This window comes from Odontesthes bonariensis, chromosome 21 (genome assembly GCF_027942865.1).
Source record: "Odontesthes bonariensis isolate fOdoBon6 chromosome 21, fOdoBon6.hap1, whole genome shotgun sequence".
Taxonomy (NCBI): Eukaryota; Metazoa; Chordata; class Actinopteri; order Atheriniformes; family Atherinopsidae; genus Odontesthes; species Odontesthes bonariensis.
In genome coordinates, this window is record NC_134526.1 from 29622734 (window position 1) to 29639460 (window position 16727).

At 39.2% G+C, this 16727-nt stretch overlaps 1 protein-coding gene across 3 annotated transcripts; it reads right to left on the reverse strand.

Moving 5' to 3' along the window:
* Nucleotides 1-63: 63 nt before the first annotated feature.
* On the reverse strand, nucleotides 64-14560 carry mettl22 (methyltransferase 22, Kin17 lysine). Of its 3 annotated transcripts, none has more exons than XM_075454111.1 (12): nucleotides 14488-14560; nucleotides 11734-11891; nucleotides 10878-11073; nucleotides 9478-9614; nucleotides 8355-8395; nucleotides 7587-7731; nucleotides 7247-7318; nucleotides 5085-5138; nucleotides 4722-4802; nucleotides 3821-3923; nucleotides 2551-2719; nucleotides 64-835 (listed from the first exon to the last, which is right to left on the reverse strand). In XM_075454111.1, the coding sequence occupies exons 2-12, from the start codon at nucleotides 11837-11839 to the stop codon at nucleotides 761-763; spliced, it is 1179 nt and encodes a 392-aa protein (XP_075310226.1). In that variant the 5' UTR covers nucleotides 11840-11891; nucleotides 14488-14560; the 3' UTR covers nucleotides 64-760. The 3 variants fall into 3 exon arrangements, with proteins under 3 accessions (XP_075310226.1, XP_075310224.1, XP_075310225.1); XM_075454109.1 differs by lacking the exon at nucleotides 14488-14560 and adding an exon at nucleotides 14163-14218; XM_075454110.1 differs by lacking the exon at nucleotides 14488-14560 and adding an exon at nucleotides 14061-14201.
* Nucleotides 14561-16727: the final 2167 nt, after the last annotated feature.

Here is a 16727-nt window from a genome sequence, read left to right on the forward strand (position 1 = left end):
TCAGTAAAAAATAAATAAATAAATAAATTTAAAAAAAAGCCCTCCCTGCCTCAGACAAATACATAAACATCATCACTTTTTCACGTTATGACACACGTTCACATTATTTATTGACAGTATATTTTAAATATATCAAAGGTATTTTAAACTTATATTAAGATATAAAATAATAAAATATAAAACACAATAACTTGAATATTATTGTATACTCATTGAATCAGTATGTCAGTTGAGACTCTCAACGAGGTTGTCTGCAATGATGTTTAAGATCCAGCAGGTGTCAGTACTGAGCAACACAGTGACACAGTACGATCAATTCATTTCATATTTATCTTAGAAATAACCACTTCAAATGACCAACTAAATTTATTTTTAAGTCAACAGAAGTCGTGCTGCATTTATTTTATGTTTATCAGTGCTGGCATATTGAATAAAATCTGCAAGATGTCCATATATGTTGAACGTAGAGAATCTGCAGTCTTAAAAATGTCTCCCACAGGCTGAATCCAGTGTTTCAATCCGCTCTCTTTCTTCCACTGTTTCTGTATTTGTCCTGTTTTTCACCCTTAGTGACTGGCGCTGTTAGCAAAGCAGCTAAGATATTCTATTCATGCAGTTGTTTTTCTCCCTCCCTGACCGTCACCTAGTGTTTGGGTGGAAGGGCTGAGTGAAAGGGATTTTGGATGGATCCTGCAACGGAAGGCAAACTGGACGTTTTTCTTTTAGGACCCAGGAGACACACAGGACGGGAAACCCTGAGTCAAGATGAAAGCAGATCACAATCAGGCTGGGCTTGCTCAGAATGAAGAGGAGTCGCTGTCAACTTCCACAGCTCCTGCAGATAAAAAAAAACAGAATAAAAAAGAAATCATATTCAATGAAAACTTTACACTTCTTGAGATGTCATGAGAAAATGTATGCATGTATCTTATTCTGTTATTGTGTCAACGTGTTCTGTCGACTTATTCTGAGAAGTAAAATATCTTTTTGTAGCTAACAGCAAAGTTCTGCTGTTTGCATCATCTTACTCAGTAACTCGTGTTTATAAATTACTTCTTGCAGCTGCAGCCTTCGTCTCTCCCTCTGCCATGTTTTCTGTAAATGGTACATGGGCTGTACTTGTACAGTGCTTTTCTAGTCTAGCTGACCACCCAAAGCGCTTCTAACACTACATGCCACCCACACACTCATACAGCACATCTTAGACTGTATGAGCTTCCTACTCATTCACACACATTCAGACACCGATGGATGCATCGGTAGGAAACGTGGGGTTCAGTGTCTTGATGATTTACGGAAATTTCATGCATAAAATGACAACTTAGTTGATATTCCCTTCACTCAGACTCATTTAAGAAATTTTCCACAATACGAAGAATGGATCATGTATAGACGGTTACTGTGTAACTCTTCATTGAAAAAAAAGATTGTTTTTAAAAACAAATTGCATGTAGTTTTATGTGGTGAACCAGTCAGTATCTGAATGAGAAATGTACTCAAGTGTATTACAGTATAAAGATAAGATCAAATATGATCGTGCAGAACTGTACAACTTTATTACTCTTGTGACACTTCCAATGAGGTCTTATCAATACAACATACCACAGACACATTGCATTATATCCCTATTATCCTGGCCAAAGTTAAAATGTTTTTAAGTGGTCATGACCTTGAGAAAGCCATCCATGCCCTAATAAGTTCAAGGGTAGACTATTGCAATGATCTTTATGTTGGCGTCTCCCAGTCTTCTCTCTGTCTTCAACTTGTCTTCAACTTCAACAGTCTTCAACTTGTGCAGAATGCTGCTGCCCGTCTTTTAACCAACACTAACAGACGTGTGCACATCACTCCTGTTCTTAACTCCCTCCATTGACTTCCTGTCCTTTATAGAATTGATTTTAAACTTTTAATGTTTTTTTTTTTAAAGCTCTTTAACGGCCTCGCCCCATCATATTTATCTGAGCTTTTAACAGTCCGAAATCCTGTTAGAGCTCTGAGGTCAACAGATCAGTTTCTGCTGGAAGTGCCCAGGTCAGAATACAAACCCTGGGGTGAGCGAGCCTTTTCCCAAAGCTCCCCCCAGGCTCTGGAATAAGCTCCCCGTCCAGCTGCGTCTTATTTCTGACCTGGGCCTCTTCAAATCTAGGCTAAAAACCTACTTATTTAGGATTGCTTTTAATACCCAGAAGTATGATGACACTTTTATCTTATTCGATTTTGTTGTATTTTATTGCTTTCACTGTTCTTTTATTGTTTTTATTTGTTTTTTTTTTACTTATTCTTCTCTTTATTTATTACCTACTGTAAAACACTTTGGTACACCGTAAGGATTGTCTGTAAAGGGCTGTATAAATAAAGTACATTTACATTTGCATTTTATTAAACCTGTAACCAGAGAATTTCCACCAAGTGCTCCAAGAGTTTCCCCACAAAGAGCAACTGCTGTATAACTTCCTGCGACGTGAAACATGCATATGTTGCATAAGATTTGGTTTTAATTTCTATCTCATTAAATACAATCCCCATTACAGTCTAGCGTCTATGTCTTACCAGATGCTCGATGCGCTCATACACAAGAAACTGTGCAAAGTTCGAAAGGACCTGTTCCACTCTGAATCTGCACCGTCCATCCACCAGGTCCTGGAGCTGGGACAGACAGTGGCTGAAATGATTGTAGGCCTCGCAGGAAACATCCATGTGCCGCAGGGTGAAGTTCATCCTGGTAAGATACCATTAATATTTAGACACAATCGGTTTAAGATATGCGTGTTTTAAATCATGCACCGTCAAAGCAGTAAATCCATAACATGGGTATGATAATCTGGCCGGCTTCACACCAGCTGGGTGCTGTGTGCACTGCATATGTGGAATGTCATGATTTTCCTTTTAGCCTCAATGTTAATTGATTCAATCTAATTGACGTTACAACTAATTCTATATCAGATAAACTGAATTTAAAATAAGAATTAGTTCATCATAGCACATTTATGCGTCATGGCTAACCCACAGCAGCTATAAAAATGTTTGATTTTCATTGTGATCCAACTGAAAACAGTACATACCACTAATTTTCTGACATAACCTGTCCATTATGTTTCAGTGCCAGCCATGTACCTCAGATTAAACTCCAAATTAAATACCTCTAACAGCTAAGACCTCTGTAAAATATAATGAATATAAAAATATGACAAACAAAGCATCTAGATCAGATAGAAAAAAGTACAGATGAAATTTAAAGTGAAAAGCTTTTTTTAAACTACAGAGAGTACTACTAAGAGTTTCCAAACTAAAGAGACCAGTTGCTGTAGTTTTCAAAGTGAAAGGTTTTCCTATTCTTGCTTAATGTAAGATTTTAGGTGCTCAACAGATCACGGTCTCTTTTGTGCATTTTTTAAAATCTTTTCCATGGGTACACAACTGGATAGCATATAATTGGATATCCTGCCCCTAAATGTGGAAGATGCAAAAATAATTTTTCTTATTCCTCAGAAAGACTGTGGGACATTTTTCCAGTTACATCCAGCTGATCTTAAATGAACACAGGTACAGAGAAGGATCAATGATGTAATTTTTTTATTTACTGCTGTCCAAGGGCCCCAAAACCAATACCATTCAATGATATATTTAATTTAAAATTGTCTTGTGTCTTGAGGCATTTTTTATTAGTTGATTATGTCAATGTTATGAACCACAAGCAATGATGCAAAACTGACTCACCTAATAGAACTTCAGTATTGCTTGTTAAAAGCCTTGAAAATATGGAGACTTCAGGAAAAAGGTGCCATGACAGAAAAACTGTTACTCATTCATTGGGTCTTACCTTTTCTCTATAGAGATGAAGATTGTGCAGGTGTGAGAAATATTGCTGCAGAGTCGGTACAATGTTCGGAAAAGGCCATCTGTCAGATCATCATCGTAGCAAACTAGTGACACACAAGAAAGAAAAGAAGAAATGAAAACAATTATTTTGCTGATCAGCCTAGAATTCTGGACTGAACACAGAACGCAGTTTCACCAAACGTTCACCATAAAAACTTTTCCTTCTCACAAAAGTACAGGAGACAAATTCAACATGGAATCCATGGATTTCTTTGAACCATTTTATTTTCCATGTAAAACCTTTTTAAATGTGATACAGACACAAGATAAGAACATACACAAAAAGAGGAACTGCATAAATATCCCCTCCATTAGCCTGACATATTAACCAGTTGGATTTTCACCAATTCCTCAAAGCAGAGCTGCTCCAGCTCCTCCGAGCTGCATCGCTGCTATGCGACAATATTAAGTCATGCAAACATTGTTCAGTTAAGATTCTAACATGTTCAGATTGAGGTTAGGCTTTGACTGTTAGACCATTCCAAAACATGTCAGTGATAAACCACTTAACCCACTCAAATGGTGCTTTAGAAAAACAGAGCTGTTGTCATGCTTAGCAGAGAAAAAGTGGCAGAAGAAAGGTTATTGCAGAGCAGTTCAATATGTCGACCTGCTTTACAAAAAACAACAACAGCTGTGCCATCTCCACAGAAAAATTAATTTTAGTTTTTATATGACAGAATATAAACACTTAAACATTTGAGTTTCTAAGTTAGCCATCTATCAAACATGCATTTCACAGAAAAGAAAGACAGAACACGTCAGGGTTTTGTTTACTTCTACTCAACAGCCTAAAGTAGAAAGTATGGGGAACTTTTATATTCCTCAACCTGAAAACTTACCATCAGCAGCAACAATGAAGCTGGTGTTGTCGTAAAGATCAGCTACTTCTTCCTCTGTCCAACTAAACTCTGTTTCAGCATCTACAAAGAACAGGCAAATGGAAAACCGGACCAGGTGTTTTTATGCTCAGAAGTTTGTTGGTTCTTATTTCAGCACCAAACAAAACTCAACACCTCACAATGCGTTCTCCAAAATGACCATAAAGGTGAACGAGTACAGTTTAGACAAAAAACAGAATCTTCTTGCAGTGGGCTTTTACTGCAGGGATGCAGAAGCACAAGTCGCTTGAGTTCAAGGCGCAAGCATCAAATAAACCAACAACTGAATGTGTGTATATATCTACATACAGCAGTGTTTTTTACCTGTGCAAAGGCTGTGCTGGAGCCAGTCCAGCTGTCTTACTCTCACCTCCCCACCTGATGGTCAATAAAGACAATATTCCACCAAATGAACAGTTGGAAGCTTTTAATAATAAATGAATATACAACATTTAAGTGTGGCGTAAATGAATAAAAGGAATGTGTATGCATTCGGACGTTGGCCAGGTTTACATTCAGACATACCCACGATGGTTTTCTTACTACAGGCAAATGTGTCCAGGAGTAAGATTGATTGAGGGAATTTAGGGGGAAAAAAGATTGGATTCCAGCTTTATCATTTTGACCTGATGCAACATGTGTGCTTTCACTTTATAGGCCTGGCGTGACATAGATGTTGCATGATATATGAGCATTGCATGGTCTGACCCTGGGGTGAACTTGCCTGGGCATCCTCCTGGAAATATTTTGCTCTTGTAAATAATCTTTGTCCCCGTATAACGATGGACTCCAAATAGTTTGGAATTGGCCTTATAACCCTTCTCTGATTAATGGGCAGCAACAGCTGCTTCTATGAGGTCGTGGCTGACGTCGTTCCCCCTTGGCATTGTGTTGACACACAACTGAATGCTTCAGAATAGAATTTAAGATTCTTCTCCTCACATATAAAGCTCTTAATGACCGAGCTCCATCATATCTCAAAGATCTCATTGTAAGATATTTTCCTAACAGAGCACTTCGTTCCCAAACTGCAGGTTTACTTGAGGTTCCCAGAGTTTCTAAAAGTAGAATGGGAGGCAGAGCCTTCAGTTATCAGGCCCCTCTCTTGTGGAATGAGCTGCCAGTAAATGTCCGGGAAGCAGACACCCTTTCCACTTTTAACACCAGGCTTAAAACTTTCCTTTTTGATAAAGCTTATGGTTAGGGATGGCTCAGGTGATCCTGAAACATCCCATAGTTAAGCTGCTATAGGCCTAGACTGCTGGGGGGCCTCATCTGTCACACCTTTCCTCACTTTACTCTCTTTTTCCCCTGTTTAATTTCTCAAATGATATTGTGTACATGTGACATTATTGTGGTCATTAACTCGTGTTTCCCTGTTCCAACAGGTATCCTTTGAATGGTGTTACAGTGTTTGTTGTCCCCTCTTTTCTGTCTTCTCAAACCCCAGCTGGTCGAGGTGGAAGGCCACCCTTCCTGAGTCTGGTTCTGCCAGGTTTCTTCCTGTTAAAAGGGAGTCCTTCCTTTCCACAGTCGCCTCAGGCACGCTCAGGACGGGAGATTGGACTGAAGACAAGTTTCGGTGCAATCTGTTGATTTCCTTAGCTAGGAAATTGTTTTTGAATTGGCTCTATATGAATGAATTGGATTATTTTGTAAATAATTATGATTACAATGAACTGAATTCCAATTGGCTTGAATTGGACTATATTATTTAAGTGCTTTGAGATAAAATTTGTTGTATTTGGCGCTATATAAATAAAAATGAATTGAATTTAATTGAATTCAGACCAGCAAACTGACAAGACATCTGCTTTTATAGAGATGCTACTCATACGTACAAGTGATCAATTAATCAAATGCATCTGGCTGCTACTTACCGTCTACTTTCCTATGGTAGCAGTAAGGGGGAACTTAGTTTTTCACACTGCTTCTGCATTTTGGCTTAGTTTTGGTGAAATGAATAATGACGCAGTTTAATATGTCATGTGTTGCTGTTCACTTTAGGTTGCATTTACATCATTTTCAGACCTGGTCAGGAGCACATTTATCAGTGTGTTCCGATAACTGAAAACTTCGTTTTCATTTGTGTCCTTATCACTTGTGCACCAGGTTGCTCCCTAAATATTTCAGCTTATGCATAAATGTGAATTATTTGAAGGACAACAATTCATTGTGATAATGTTGATCTCGCGAGCAAGGATGGTGAAATGCTTATAAAGAATTTGATGCTGGCTGCTTAAGGAACAACCTCACACCTGCTTCCCTTTCTCAAGTTTTCAGCATTCCAGTATAATTGTTTCATCACTATTGCTCACTATTGTTCATTTTTATTGACCAAACTATTAATAGGCTATCACCATGCGGGAGAGACAACACGATACAATACATCCTCCGTTAGAGACAGAGCAACAGGTACGACAGGGAACTGAAGGTACTGAAGGAAGAAAAAGGGGAAATAGACCTGTCTGAAAATGTCATCTTACCTGAAGGCTCAATTATGTGTTTATTTAACAATACATTTCTTTTGCACAGGTTTAGAAGGTCTTCTCCCACATCTGTAAGACAAAATTGGAAATAACAGAAGCAAACAATAATTTTGTATTGTTACATCAAAAATCCTGCAGTTGTTGTCGCTGGAATTGTTACTTGATCGTAGTTAAATTCCCTGAATTTAAAACTCAACCGTCCAAAAGAAATGGTCAAGTGTTTTTTCTATTCTAGATTTTGCACCATACCCTTCCTCCCCTCTTTCTCAGCATCACTCTCTTCTCTGCAAAGTTGGGAGTTACAATACTACATCCGCTTCATTTGATGGCACCATACCTGTGCAGTAGACTGTTTTGGCTGTGGTTGCCATGATGACGCTGGTTAGGCCTGTTCCTGCTCCCAGATCCAGGACCGTAGCCCCTCTGAACATTTCTGGCTCAGAGAGGATGAAGTCTGCCAGGAGAAATGCTCCCCGCCACACCTGGTGTAAACAAATGACCAGTTTTAAGGTCCAATTCATTTTCCCCAGCAGCTAAATGTATTTCTGTTCATTTGAATAGTGCTGAATTATAACAGAAGTCACCTCAAGGCACTTTAAAGAGGAAGCGAACAAGCCCAACTATACAGTCTAATTCAAATCAATCCAGTTAAAATCAAATTCAGTCCAATACATCCTAATCCAAATATAATTCTTTGGCATGTATGTAAAGAAGTTCTGGCACAATTTAGTAGGTTTTTCCATATTGCTTTTTCTTTAAATATAGTCCACGAAACTTGTTGAAAAGTCTGAATTTTCACTTTTCATCCACAGATATCTACGCTCACTCTTCTCAGTCAGAGATGGATTGAATCATTTTTCTTCGTCTGTGTTTACTTTATTTTATTTTTTCAACTGGAACAGGAAATTCTGAACTGACGTCTGCACTCACAGTCTGCAATGAACTGAAATGTCCTGCGCACCATACTCCTCTATCATAGCAGTCCTGTCCCACATCCATGCTTTGGAACGTGTTAATACAAGAGAAGATGTGCTCTCAGGCTGAAAATGTGTGAATCTATAATCACAGGATAAAGTTGGAAGAGTTGATTTAATTTTTTACTGACCTGTTTACCAACATCCTCCAAAGGTGTAGCCATCGTGTGTTCTGTAAACAGATTACATTACTATATTACATGTGCAGACTGAGCCCTTTATTTACAGCATTGTGTTCTACAGTTGGGTTGATAGTAATGTCGTTGTGGATGTCACTTGGTGAACCTCGTCCGATGTCTCATTGCATCTGATTACTGTTACCAAATGTTCCAAGTTTTACATTTTAAAAACAGTTTGGAATTACACATCTTCACGAATGCTCAGAGTGATACACAATTACAGTTTCTTTCAAACATCCAAATCAAAAACAGAAAAGGTGCAAATCCAAAACATTTAAATGCAACTAACGGCTAAAACAAAGTATCAACCACCATGACTGCGATTCATGTACCTTCGTAGATAGTTCGTCTTATGTTGAGTCAAACACAGAGTTACTTTTGTAAAATAAATCGCACCTTTGGATAACCAAACTTATATGTGCTAACTGCAGTAAGCATGGAAGCTATGCAGACTCTTCAGAGCAGTCAGAGGGATTAATGGAGTCATTTTAGTAGTCACATTTTCCTAACTGTCCCAATCTCTGTTAACACACGTTCAGTAATATCCAAAACCAAAGTCCGTTATCTATTCACTCGTTCTTTTTAGAGCACCTCTTTCTAACTTGAGCTAATGTCTAAAGAGTTGGACACTGGCATCTTGAAATGGAGAGACGATTTTGCACATCCTAGTTATATTATTCACTTCCACATGTGATACTTGTGTAGTTTATGACCAAATATATTTTATATGTTGGATATCTACAGAAGCTGCTGTAACAACCAAATTATCGCAACCAAAACAGAGAAACCCATGAATCCAGACATCATTAACACCCCTTTTTGTTAGTCTGATGATTTTAAATGCCACTTCAACATAAAAACCATTAAAACTCTTCCTCTGACCGTCTCTTACCCATTTATTTAATAGAAACACACTGTTATTGTAGCTCTGCTAACAACATCGTAGAAAGGCTACCCATGCATCTTTATCTAATCTCTAGTATGGTGTCACACAAGACCAAAATAAAAAAAGAACATCACTCAGAAAGCGTTCATAATATCATTATAAGAAACAGTATAAAACTGAGGTTCTTACCAATCCTTAGAATGTCTTTGGAACAATCTTCATCATCTAAATTCTCCTCTTCTTGTTCCAGCACAGGGCTGGATTGCTTAAGAATGACCGGACAGACCAAGTCTCGGCCACCACCATCCACAGGGTCTTTCCGTGGTCTGAGCATTCAAAAGGATGATAAGTTACACATCTACAGAAATATACAATCTCTTAACAGAAGCTGTAATTCAAACATTTACTAAACGTTATTTCAACACAAATGCCTAAATTTCAACATGATAAACATGCTCCTCCAAAGTTTCCGTATAACTAGATTCACCCCTTCTGATCGGTGTACTGACAGTCATTTTGATCCATAACTGAATCAATAATAGGCCTCATAGGCATGCATGTATACCCGGTCAGGTTATGAGAATCAGTATCCAGCTCAACCGTCTTGACAAAATATGGTTATGTCTGGCTCGTATAAGCAGTATAAAGTATTAAGCAGGTATAAAAAATGGATGGATGTATGGATGGATGGATGAATGGATGTGGACACATGCGCTTACATGTCCATAACTGAACAACACTGTTTTTAGTTTTAAGTTAAGCCTACCAGGCAGCGGCATTGGCTGCCATTTTTGGTACATAAAGAAATACAGCACGAATAATTAACTGAAAAAGCTTTTAGACATTAAAGGTGGGGTCTGAGATCTTGGAAAAACGGTTCCTGCAAGCTATATTTTTGAAAATACACAACCTTGCCTCTCCCTTCAGCCCACCCCTCAAAACCACGCCTTCAAAACACATGAACGAGTCACGAGTCTGTGAACGCGCAGGGGGGAGGGGTGAAGGGGGCTGACAGTTGATTGGCGTGTCAGAATCCAATAGAAGTAACTCTCATCATTACTTCTATTGGTCAGACATTTCCTCTTGCTACACCCTCTACAATGGACTAAAAGATTTAGTTTTTTTTCCAAACATTCTATTTTAGTGGGTGCAATGGGGTCGTGAGGAGGTTTTCAGACAATATGATAAAAAATGCTCCAAAAAACATCACAGACCCCACCTTTAAGACCAGGTTTTATCAAAGCTTTTATTTTCAACAAAAAACTGTAGTTTTCCAAGGTAAACGTAGCTGTATTCACAATTCAGAGTATCCAGCATGGCTGTATGAACATATACTGAAAATATCAGCACGTAAAAAAAAATGCTTGATGTTCAAGATTTCTCTCCAGTCTTTGAAAATGACAACAACCCGAACTAGGGAAACCCAGGGAGAACAGCTCCCATGTTTAGCCACATTAAGAGGAGTATGTTAGACAAATCTGCCAATAAGATTATGAGCCTGATTTTATTCTATTTTCTGTTGTCCTTGGGGCAGGAGTGAGGTTGAAATGTTTGTGAACATTAGTTAAGGTTATGCTCGGTTTCCATACCGATGTGTGATGTCAAGATCTCCATCCTCATCCAATAAGGGCTTCACATTTTTTCCGCCTCCTTCCTTCGTATCTTCCTCATGAGGGGCTTCTATGTCTTCACCTGCATCCTGGTGCTTCTCTTCCTTTTCTAAATCTTTCACAGACTCACTGTTGTCATGCCTTTCTGCCAAGATCTTAAATCTGGATGTGAAGACTGGATAGAGGAAGTGGAAATAAATGCAAAAAGTTTTAGAATTAAACAGTTACATTTGTTTTGATAAATGCAAACACAACAAATCTATATCTTACAAGCTTTAATCAAATGTCAAGTAAAGGTATGCATACATATATACACAAACAGTGCTTTGTGTCCAAACTTCAATTGTGTCCCATCTCAATAGTTTTATGTTGTATATCTGCTTATATAGATCTGTTAATAATAAGTCACGTCTGACAAGATTTAAACAGAAAAAAATGAGTACCCTTCTAAATGTGTCTGACCAGAGAAAGTTCTGAAACCGCAATGACTGGATTGGACTGACACAAAATGTTTCAAGGAACCCAGAGCCTTCTGATTTTTAAACCTGCTTCTATGTGGAGTGACTCAACCAAACCTAATTTATGGATCAGTTCTCTAGTAATCTAGATGACTGCGGGAATCCAAGTTAAAAAAATGACAAAGTTTTGGGAAGAATCTATTCACAAGACATCTATCACAGCTTATATTTTAAGCACTAGTTCAGTATCAAGATGTGTTGCATCACTAATGTTCATGGCAGCAGTGTGTTTGAAATGATTTCATTTTCCTACAAACCTGTCAGAAGCACAAGCAACTGACAACAAAACAACAATAAGTCAAAGATGTTATACACACCAGGCTGCCCAACACTGTTGAGGCGTGTCATGAGGTGGCGTGCACTGGGCAGGTGCATATGAACATCTGACAGCACGGTGTCATGTTGAAAAGTGATCTGATCCATGGATGATCATTTATAGTTCTGGAGCGGTAGAAAACGTCGATCATCTCATAACCTGGAGAGACATATACATTAAGAAAGGCAAGCTTGATTGGCAGGCAGACAGGAAAAGTTTGCTTTCTAAGGTTGGAGGGATGTGGAGTCTGCGGGAGACTAAAGTACACTGGGTAAGAGGACAGGAACATGTGTACAAATGGCTGTTTATTGGTTAGTTTATTAATGTCTTTGTTCAACAGCTCTTCCTAAGGTTGTTCTTTATTTTCTTTTAATTCTGTCTACAGTCAATCAGAATGAGATAACAAGGCCGATGGCTACTGACATAGGCTGCTTGTGGTTTTCCGGTTAGTACCTTAATACTGAAGGTTCAACCACCCAGAGGCCAAGTGGCTCTAACCCTGGATCAATCCTCAGCGACATGAGCCTTCACCACAGGTCATTCTACTGCCCGTAACCACACTTTTAAAAAGTAGGGACATGATAATAATGCCAGTGATAATAGTAATTATCTTAATAATCATCATCATCATGTTAACAAACATCGATATAAACTGAGTTTGTTGTATGGACCAGACACGTTTGGATAAGGCAGTGTCATAGTGCAGATAATGAATGTTCACAGAAAAGGTGGGAATCTGTGAGAATTTCATGTCACGAGTGTAAGATCAGAATCAGAATCAGAATCAGAATCAGCTTTATTGGCCAGGTTTGACTAAACAGACAAGGAATTTGACTTCGGTAAAACTTCACTCGCAAAGTACAACACTCAACAATAACATAAAAGAATAAAGATTAGAAATAACAGTAAGAATGGAATTTGAGTATGGGTGGTAAAATAGGGCTGTGTATGAGAATAATGAATACAGTACAATACAAATGTACATTTGCAATAAATAGACACTACGGGTGGGAATGCAATTGTCCAGAGGAGTGTGCGGCTGGGAATGTCCGCCTTCTTGTTGTCCTTGTCAGTGTACCATGGTCATGGACACCTCAACAGGTACAAGCAAAACGCAATAATACAATTGATACAATTGAAGAGGGTGAGAGTTGTGCAATAGTGCAAAATCAGAGTAGGCAGGTTGAACATAGTAAACTATTTGTGCCATCTTTGGAACCCACATACACTACACTCCTTCTTTTAGACTTCCCCAAAAAGAAGCAGACAGACACACTAGCTCCCGAAGAAGAAGAATAAGAAGAGATCCAGTCAGTCTGTTTACAAGCTGTCAAAATGTTTTGAGAGTCAGTCAGTTTGACTGTTTTGCTATGGAAGAGTATTAGGGCCAGGCATGAGAAAAACTATTTACATTTTGCCTGTCGAGAATAAAGTCGACATGTCAAGATCAACTTTATTGTCGACATGTGGACTTTATTCTCGACATGTTGACATTAAAGGTAGGGTAGGAGATCCTGGATTTTGAGTCCAGCGAAGCTGCATTTTGAAAATACACAGGTAAAAAGTCCCAACCCTTTTCTTCACTTTCCCCCCGAAGGCACGCCTCTAGAGTACATGAACGCGCACGAGCACGAAGGTGCACGAGCGCTGTTCTGACAGCAAGCATCGATCGTTGCCGTATTTAGTATTTAGTTTATGCTAACTATACGTTTAATAATGCTAGGTGCTAGCCAAGCTGGCTCTAGTTTAGCTTCCTGCCAAGCTTCTGGACGTTCACGGAGCAGGGTACGCGCACAGGGAGAAGGAGGGGGAGGGAGGAGCAGATTGCAGTTTGATAGACGGCATCAGTATCCAATCATTGTGAACGGACCGTTCACAATGATTGGATACTGTTTTTCCTAGATTGTACGTTCTAGAGGCCACTAAAACTTTTCATATTTGTGTCAAAACTTTTAATTAATTGGTTGCAATGGGGGTGTGAAGAGTATTTCAAGCAATATGTAAAAAAATGTTCCAGAAAAAGATCCCCTACCCCGCCTTTAATCTCGACAGGCAAAACATTATTATATTTTCTTATGCCTGGCCCTAATACTCTTCCGTAGTTTTGCTGCTATGGTGTGTCAGACATGTTATTCATTTAGTACATTATACAGAACAGCTACACTTGACGGTGAAACGGTGTAAAATTGTGTCGGAAAACATCAGTCGGGGGGGTTGGACGGATTTGTTGTTTACCCGCGGCTGCACGTGCACATGTTTGAAATAAGTTTAGGCGCACCCCCGCCGCCAAACCCCGGGTAAACCCCAGTTAACAGCTCTAAGCAGTACCGTGAATAGATGTGGATACGCTGTGTTCTCCGTGGAATGACGACTACAAACCCAACGGACGTTTGGAAGGCTACAGCAGAACCAGGTGGAACGTTAACTCACCAGCATTAATGAGGCGGACATGACAGTCAGTACACAGGGTTAATGCTGCATTCCCTGCACCATGGAAATTTTTATTTCTATTTTTATTTTTATTTTTTACTGTAGACTGCCCTGTGTGTTTCACATCTAATGAGAGGGGAAATACGGCTGCTGTCAGGTTTCCTTCTAACAACAAAAACCCGTTAGCAGTTCTACATTTCACTCCATTGACGGACGAAATAAGCTAAAAATGTTCTACAAGTACGTTTTTGTTTCTATAGAAAATATGACCTGTCAAAGATGCCTTTCTGGGGAATGTAAAATACGGAAGTCAGGGTTGACTAACCTCATCCAAGTTACCGATTATGAAATCTGACTTCTCGTGGCGTAGTCTTTGAATTGTTCTTGTTGGAAACCCAGAGTTCCTATTAACTTGAATGGAGCATAATCTTTCAGTTCTTTTTCTCTCCTTCACTAGATTCCGCAAACGTTTATTGCTGCCCTCTGCTGTTTGTATTTGTTGCTCCTTTTGACATTTTCAGACAATCCAGGCTCGTGCAGACAGTATAATTTGGTGAATAATTTGGTGAAGCTCTCCCAGGTTCTAATAATTTTTCTTTTCCTCTCTGGATCCTGACAGCTAGTACCTGGATATTTTTTTTTCCTGCAGGCATCATGACTTTTATTATATCTCTTTTTGTGGTTCTCTCCTCCCACCCCCAAACCACTCTCCAACTGCAGAACAGTGTTCACAGAGCGGACAGTTCACAGCCAGCAGCTGGCTCCTTCCCTTTCGGCTCAACCCTTTCACAGCTCTTTCCCCTGTCAAAAGAGCAGCTGAATAGAAGAAAAGAGGAGTCCAAGTCCTATTCTGTGTTCATATCTATTTCCTGCTTCTATTTCATGTTAGTGTCTTAAAGTTATTACTTTAAATGTTTGGGTTTTTTTGCATCTATGTTGTGTTCCTCTGGAATTCAGATATCTGGTCAAATGAACTGGAAGATAACAAACCATCCCCTCACCTGGAATTGTTTTGGGATTATTCATTTGTGTATTCATCTGCTTGTATAATTGTTTATCAAATAAGATGTGTCAGTCAGTCTTGATGGGCTGGTTGGTCCTTCTGCAGTGATATTATCAACGAAAAGGTCTCATGACTAAATCTGCTATGGAAGATCAGGCTTCAGGATTACACATGAATACAAATGTCAGCACCAGGTGTTGTGAAGTGACACTGAATAAGTGTGATACAGTCATATTAATACATTTATACTATTGTGAGGGGTGAAAGAACAGCAACAGTCAGACAGGCAACTTTTTTGTTGTGCTCTGATTTAATTCCCAAGTGACTATAAGCAAGTCAACTCCACAACATTCAACAACAAGTAAAGCTAATGGACAACAAAGATAATCACAGCTACACAGCAGAGGTCACAAGCAAGCTGAACCCTCTATAAACAATATTTTCATGTGTGTCTTTATTTCTTTGTTTCCTTTTCTTTCTTTGTTTACCTTTTGCTGCCCTGCTTCCTGAGACTTAGTGAAAGTGGTACACCTAAGTCTGACATTGGATGTATATTGTTTTATTTCTTAATAGCTCCAGCTGCAAACAACTCTTAAAACAAAAAAAAAAGAAAAACAATGTGAAAAATGTATGTGTTTAAAGCTGCAGTCTGCAGGATTTGTTGTTGTCATACGTAAAGTCCTAATTTTTGGCATTTTAAGAGTTTACATGATCTATCAGAACGCTTGAAGTTGAAAACGGTGACCTCCGTAGTCGCAAAATGCAAGAAATGCTTATTTTTTAACCGAAAAATAAAAAGTTATTCAACTTCCTGTCCCGCCCCATCAAAACACGTGAGAATTCGTGCACGTCTACGTGCACGCCAGATGTGCGTACACGACTCCTCATTCATCAACTCACCTGTCATTTGCGCTCATGGAAGACACAGTAAGTAGACTAGCCCGTAATGAAGTTCAATAGTCTAGATAAATGAGCGTGGGGACGAGCCTACCTTGTATCGCGCGTGCACAATCGGTGATTGACAGGCAGCAGAGCCCAGCTCGTAACCTGATTGGTTACCTTTTACCGGTCCGGTCTGCAATTTTGTAAACAAACCTGCTGGCTTTGGAGGGACCTAGCGGGACATATAGGGGACCTAGAGAACTCATTTTTTTTTGTATTGGGGTATTTAATGTACTACTTTCAGAATCCCCGGACAGTTCCAGGCATTATGCTTGAAAAAGAGTTGCAGACTGCAGCTTTAAATGATCCAACAAGTATGAATCGTCCTGTCTGCAGTCGGTTCTTCTTTCACATCCTGGAGTTGAAGTCCACTCTCCTGACCAAGGACCTGCTCACCTCAGAGACAGAACAACAGCCTGCCACACACACACACACACACACACACACCAGGTTGATCTCAGACTATTTCAGGGTTGTTGTTTCGACATTCGCAAAAGAATAGCGCTTGCATGTGTATTCTTCTCCCTTGAACCACAAGATTTTGTGCCGCCAGTTACCTTCAGAAGTCATGTAATTAGTTAAATAACTGTGTCCAATCTAAATTTCACATGGTCTCAGTA